The 6,664-nt window shown below is 32.1% G+C and overlaps 1 protein-coding gene across 1 annotated transcript; it reads right to left on the bottom strand.

Annotated features, from left to right (window-relative positions):
* Positions 1–414: 414 nt before the first annotated feature.
* Positions 415–833, bottom strand: LOC124930446 (non-specific lipid transfer protein GPI-anchored 3-like). Its single transcript, XM_047470788.1, has 2 exons — positions 554–833; positions 415–452 (listed from the first exon to the last, which is right to left on the bottom strand). Exons 1-2 carry the CDS (start codon positions 831–833, stop codon positions 415–417), a joined length of 318 nt encoding a protein of 105 aa, XP_047326744.1.
* Positions 834–6,664: the final 5,831 nt, after the last annotated feature.

Raw genomic sequence — 6,664 nt, 5'->3', positions numbered from 1 at the left:
AGTGAAAGTTAATATGTTAGTAAATCACCCTCACATTTAGAGAGGATCCAAAAATTAGAATAAATTTGAAAACATTTCGATGGATTCAAAGAAAATGAAGAAGAAATTGGTAATAAAACAAGTGGATTAATGTGGGTCTCTTACTCTTTTTATAAAAAAAAAAATATATATTAGATATGCAACTAGATTAAAAACATTTAAAAATTAGGGTTATGTTTTTAAAAAAAATATTTAATGACCTCAGCTCTAACATGAATCCAACACATATACGACTTGTTTTTGTTTTATTTAGGATACTAATCTCCTCAACTTAGATATAATTCATATATTTTTAATCTCAACTTAGATATTTGATTTTATTGTTATTTTTTAATGACATTATATGGTGAATTATTAGAAACATCATAAGGTTAATTATTTACCTGGTGGTGGCTGAGATGCTGAATCAGTAGCTGCATACAATGATCAAATTAGAGGACCAAAAGTTTAGTTGAAAAATAATAGATTAGATCTTTAAAAAAAAACAGAGCCAAATGATGAGAGATCTATATACCATTTGAGCAGGATCCACCAGTGATTTTGCAGCGGGCAGGAAGAGTAAGGGCTTCCGTCTCGTTAATATTGAGACTCGAGAATAAACTAGATGCATTGCAAAGACACGATAGGTTTTCTTTGAGCATTTCACAGCAAGACGTCGGCGGAGATGTATTGTTCATGAGGAAAGCGCGACAAGGTGCCAGGCTTTGTGCGCAAGACGGTATTGATTGCGCAATTGCAATCTTGATTGAAGAAGAAGAAGCCACTAGGAAAAACAGAATTATGATTGGAGACATTTTCATTCTCAATTAAACTTGGTTTTGTCTAGTTGATGTTGTTTATGTAGAGAGGATAGGATTGATGTCCTTTATATATGTAGAGTTTCTCCAACCATTATGGAAATGGTCAATGATGGAAACTCATTCACCATTCCCATCTTGTAATAAAAGTTATTATTGTTCAACATAAATTATGTGAATGTCAAAACACAATCAAACATATGTTGAAAAAGTCTTTTGAAATGATTTATAGTGAGCATTGGTTCAAATGGTTTATCAAATCGGTGAATTGACCATATGGATGCATGGTGTAAATTATATTTTATCGGTTTCTGGCAGGTAAGATACATGGTGTGGCGACAACTTGACCTCGAATTTTCCTAGGCTCCTCTCGACTCCCGCGTCTCCTTAAAGGTCTCTTAGGGACATATTGGAACATTATTTGGATGGTTTTCAAGAAACTGTTAAATTGACGAACGTGAGTTGCTTGATAGATTTCATGAGAGGCTGAATGAGATTAGTTTAAGAACCGACAAGGAAGACGAAATGGTATATAGCGTGAGACAATGCTAACTATGAGTTCTGGACAGACAATAAAAAACTCCCGATTAGTTTTTTTTAAGGAAATTTGACACTTCACCTCCTCGAAGAACTTAGAGATATTAATTTACTCAAAAAGAGTCCATTCATATGTGTTGGTGCATTGATTTTTTTTTTTTATTGAAAATATATTACATTGTTTTGTTTTTGTTGCTCAATGAATTTTTGAATGAAAATAGTTTTTTTCAAAAGGTGGTTGAAACGTCCAACAATTTAAATGATTAAAATAAAATCATAACATGATAGCCATCTTATAATTGAAAAGAAATATTAAAAAAAGAATAAAATCATAACATGAGAGCCACACCTTAATGGTTTAATTAATCATCTAATTAGTATTTAGAATCCAGTTGTAAGTGAAAACTTAGACATATATATATTAATTATTTGGAAAAACAAAATCTGACTTATTTGAAGAAAAAACTTGTATAGTTTTATAAAAACATAGTATTTGATTCATTTACAGTCTTATCCTTACTTTTATTGCAGAAACATTTTCATTTAAAACTTTAAATTTTATAAAAAAAAACAAACATAAATTGTGAAAAAAATAGTATGTTTTGTCATTTATTTTAGATTAATATATAATTGATTATCTAATAATCATATATATATATATTATTTAAAAGTTCATTCAATTTTTATAATATGATATAAATAATATTCGTTTAAGCCTAACAATAAAACATAATACAAAAATACGAGTATTCACATTGTCATCAAATACATAAAAAAAACTTAACGAGATTAATTATTTAAGAACAACAATAAAAACATAAATAAAAAATGTTCACCAACGAACAAACATAACATAAAATTTAGCGTTAACGAGCTCAAAGATTCTCGAAAACCAATGAATTCACCGACTACCTTCACCGATTTTCCAGTAGAGATCTTTGATATCGTCATAATAATAACATTGTAAAGTAAACACACCGTCGACCGTTATCACTGAAAATCTTACGATTTCTTTAGAATCGACTTTAGGATAAGGAAACATATGTAGTTACATATATAGGGCCCCATTTTTTCATTATATAATAGTATTATTAGTTATATATTATATTTTTATTTTTTTTCTTTTTTTTCTCTTTTCATATTAAATATATATTATACAATATATTTTTTTTATCTCTTTCCTTATTATAATATATTTACCATTTGTATATCATTTTATATTATATATTAATTAATTAATTATATTTTCCGCTCTTTTCGGATATATATTTTAGTTAATTATAAATTTTATAATTCTTAATTCTCAAATAAAATAAAACAAAATAAAAATTATTTACAATTTTGGGGGCACAAAATTTAAATTTGTGTTGGGCACTAGTAAAAAATGATTTTTAACGAGTGCATAACTTGGAGAAAGACAATCTACCATCTGTGTTTGTTTTCGTCGAGGGCGACAAATTCTCTTGGAAGATATCGGTGAAGGAAAAATATATATCACTGAGAGCAGTTGTAAGTTGTAGATCTCAGAGATAATTAAATTCTTTTACCAAGAGTAGATCTAATGCTCTCGGTGATAATCTAAGTCTTTCTAAAAAAAATCGAAATGCTAAAAGCTTCGATTTGGGCTGAAGCAAAAAGTTCCAATTCCAATTCAAGATAGATCTGAACTAGACTTGCAACCATTGCTATTATCAATTTCAATACAGTAGATATGAATAATATACATGATAGATCCAAATCAAGGATGTTAAAAGGATGATTGGAAGGAATGCGATGAGTCTGAGAATATCTTTAGGGATTAGTTTGGAGACGGCATAGAAATAAGAAAGAGATAGGAGTACGGTGCATGCTGGTAAGATAAATGGAGAATCTCTTTCCATCGATCGATAGCACCAGCCAAAAAGCAGCCACCAATAAAGTTCATTTGCCAAATTTCTGCTTCACTAATGGCCGACCCAGTCATCATTTCTTCTGGCCAAACATTGGAGCGTAACTGCGTTTTAACACCGGTTTCAATCCCCTCCTCTTAGACGACTCCATTCCAGATTTCTCCACCATCATATCAAACCTAGCCCTCAAATCCACCATTCTCAACTAGTGTCACGACTCTTACTTAGACCTCCCCAAACTTATCAGTCAAATCTTAACAGTTAAGAAAATCCAGTCCTCTCTCTTGTAGCCTCGCAAAACCATAATTTAATCGACCCACCTAAACAAGACGATATAAGAAATCTCATCGGGGTGAAATCAACTCACCGAGCATTCTAGTGATATTAATATTACTAAGAGAATTCTTTCTCTCTTGGAGACAATTTTCGGTAATTGTACATTTTTTATTAGTGGGGACCCCAATCCTTAGGACGGTTCTAGGTTTATTTTAATCACCACTCAATGTTAATCATATTCCGAAGTAGGCTCCAAAACACAGTCACTTCTTTTCAATGTAAATATAAGTGAGGTGTCGTCTACACCTTTTGCAACATATTATGCAGCGACTATCCATAATGCACAGTTTTTCATTCATCTATTATTCATTAAGATCCCTCAATGCATGAAACTTCATAAAAAAAATGAAAATGTTAAGAAAATTTAGAATTACACAACTTCTCTCCTAGGAAAACATATGGGGAAATCTCCACAAATAATATGTAATAATGACAAACCTTAAAAGAATCAATATCTTGCCAACATAATATATCACGTGAAGAAGGAGTCACCACCTAGCACCCTACAAAAATATCATATAAGGTTATTTCTATATTTAAGTCATCTCATTTATCTGTATAAATAATATTGGAACGTCGTCTATAAATCATCTAAGACAGTAGGAGTTGGGAAGTTCTCAAAAGAAGTCAATAAGTATCGACCAAAACATTCAATATAACGCGGCAGAAAACAGGGATTGTGAATGACAAGGAAAGATTTTTAACACTGCACTAAACATCGTCCTAGAAGTTAATCCATGAGTCTGTAATAAAGTCACAATCAGGACTTCGATGATCGAACCGTGAAGAAACTTATTAGAAAAGTTAATAAAGACTTTATAGAGAGAGAGACAAATTTGAATGAATTTTTTTCTATTGAACTTGTGAAATAAGGACACAATTACAACTTATATATAAATAAACAAAATTTAGACATTAAATAAAAGACTTGAAGAGTCTCATCTACTAGAGATAATTCCAAGAGACTTGAATAATCCAAGAGACTCTTGAATAATAAAAAGACACATTTATTATTATTATTATCACTTTAGTTCCTAACACTCCCCTTTAAAGTGATGTCTGATGAGCTAGTCTCAACTTTGATCTCGTAGATCTTTGAAAGGACCTTTAGGAAGTGATTTTGTGAAGATATCAGTAATATTTTCTTCACTCCTTACAACAACTATCTCAATCATTTCCTCTAATACTTTTTCACGAATAATATGATGCTCCAACTCAATGTGTTTTGTCCTTGAATGAAACACAAGATTTAAATTCAATTTAATAGAACTCAAATTATCTCCCTAGATAGAACTGGTTGATCAAACTTGACATGAAGATCCTTCAAGAGTCTACGAAGTCATATGCACTCTTATGCTACGTGAACTGATGCTTTGTATTATGCTTTTATCGTAGACAAGAATACTGATATTTTGCTTCCTGTTACTCCAAGATATGCTAGTGTTTCTAAAAAGTAAAACAACCCTAGATGCGGACCTTCGATCGTCTCGATCTCCAACAAAGTCAGCATCCACAAATCTTTGCAAGACAAATTTTGCATCTTTCTCATTATAGTAGACATATATCAAGTGAGGTGTTAATATATTTTAGAATTTTCTTCTCTTTCTCGAGGTGTGATCTCCTTGGCTCTTGCATGTATCGACTCACCACTCCAACTACATAAGCAATGACAGACCTTGTTATAGTCACATAAATCAGACTTCCCACAAGAGTACGATACAAACGAGGATCTGTTAGATATGTTTCTTATCCTCGACTGAGTCTAGGATTTACTTCGAGAGGAGTATAACTCTTTTTTCCATATATCATACCAAATTTATCTACCAATTTCTTTTCGTAGTTGATCTGCGATACAAACAAACTTTTGTCGAAATTTTTGATTTGTAGACCAATGAAAGTTCTAAGTTCACCAAGCTTCTTCATCTCAAAGAGAAGAGAGAGCTCATCTTGTAGCCAAAAAACCTCATCATAATTAATGCACGTTAAGATTATGTCATCCACATATAGAAACACCACCACAATCTGTCCTTGATGATTCTTTAAAAATAAACTTGAGTTGGATTTTAAAGTTTTATATCCACATAACTGAAGATATTCTGCAATCTTTCCATAACAAGCACGCGGGGTTTGCTTTAATCCATATAATGGCTTATTAAGTCTACAAACGACATTCTGTTTTGGGGTCTTTAGACAAGAAAGTTCTCTTTTTATGTCACTTTTCCTATAAAACAATTCTAACTATTTTGAGCAAAATTTTCAACCATTGTCTATCCTATGTACTTGAATTTTCCTATCTTATTCTCCTTTTACCGTCTCCTTGAACTCGAGAAATTTAGAGAATAGTTTGAGTTGGTCCCATCAAGTCACTATGAACTCGATCCAAAGGACCCTTGTTGCTCGATACAGAGTTGTCCAATGGAAATTGATGAGTCTTCCCATATTGACATCTTCATACACACTGCCCTCCTCGATCCTCAGATCTTCAGGTAGACCTTCTACAAGTTTTTTTTTAGACATAACACTAATCTTAGTCATATTGAGATGCACAATCCTTGCATGCCATATAAAAGAGGTGCTTTTGTCATTCACCTTTTCGATGTACGAATTTGATGTTGAAAGGATAAAGAGATCATTTACTTGAGTTCCATTGTGAACCACATCCGCCTAAATTTCTTTCACGTTCCTTAAAAACTTCACATCATGTGGACCGAACAACATAAGATTTACAGCATCTACAACCTTTGCAACCGAGAAAAGGTTCTTTCGAATTCCCGAAACGTGGTAGAAATTCTTTAGAGTAATAGGTTCTTCCTTGTCGTTATTAATGACAATCGATCCTTCCTTTTTAACTTCATGAACCAAGTTATCTGTCGTGACAATGTCACCTCCCCCATTATAAATTCGACTTGATGAGAACACAGAATCATCTATAGTAACGTGATGTCCGCACCCTAAATCAACGATCCACCTTTGATCAATCTCATGTTTACCATGAGACGCCTATGTTTGATTTTCCTTCGAAATCATCACATCAAAATGAAAATCCTTGTCTTAGTCCTCCTCAAC

This window comes from Impatiens glandulifera, chromosome 3 (assembly GCF_907164915.1).
Source record: "Impatiens glandulifera chromosome 3, dImpGla2.1, whole genome shotgun sequence".
Lineage (NCBI taxonomy): Eukaryota > Viridiplantae > Streptophyta > Magnoliopsida > Ericales > Balsaminaceae > Impatiens > Impatiens glandulifera.
This window is presented reverse-complemented; position numbering and strand designations above follow the sequence as displayed.

Bases quoted from the DNA above. Each gene is read 5' to 3' on its own strand.
- LOC124930446 (XM_047470788.1), bottom strand. From the start codon at position 833: ATGTCTCCAATCATAATTCTGTTTTTCCTAGTGGCTTCTTCTTCTTCA. The intron at 453-553 runs GTATATAGATCT...CATTGTATGCAG, and splicing joins TGGTGGATCCTGCTCAAATG to CTACTGATTCAGCATCTCAG.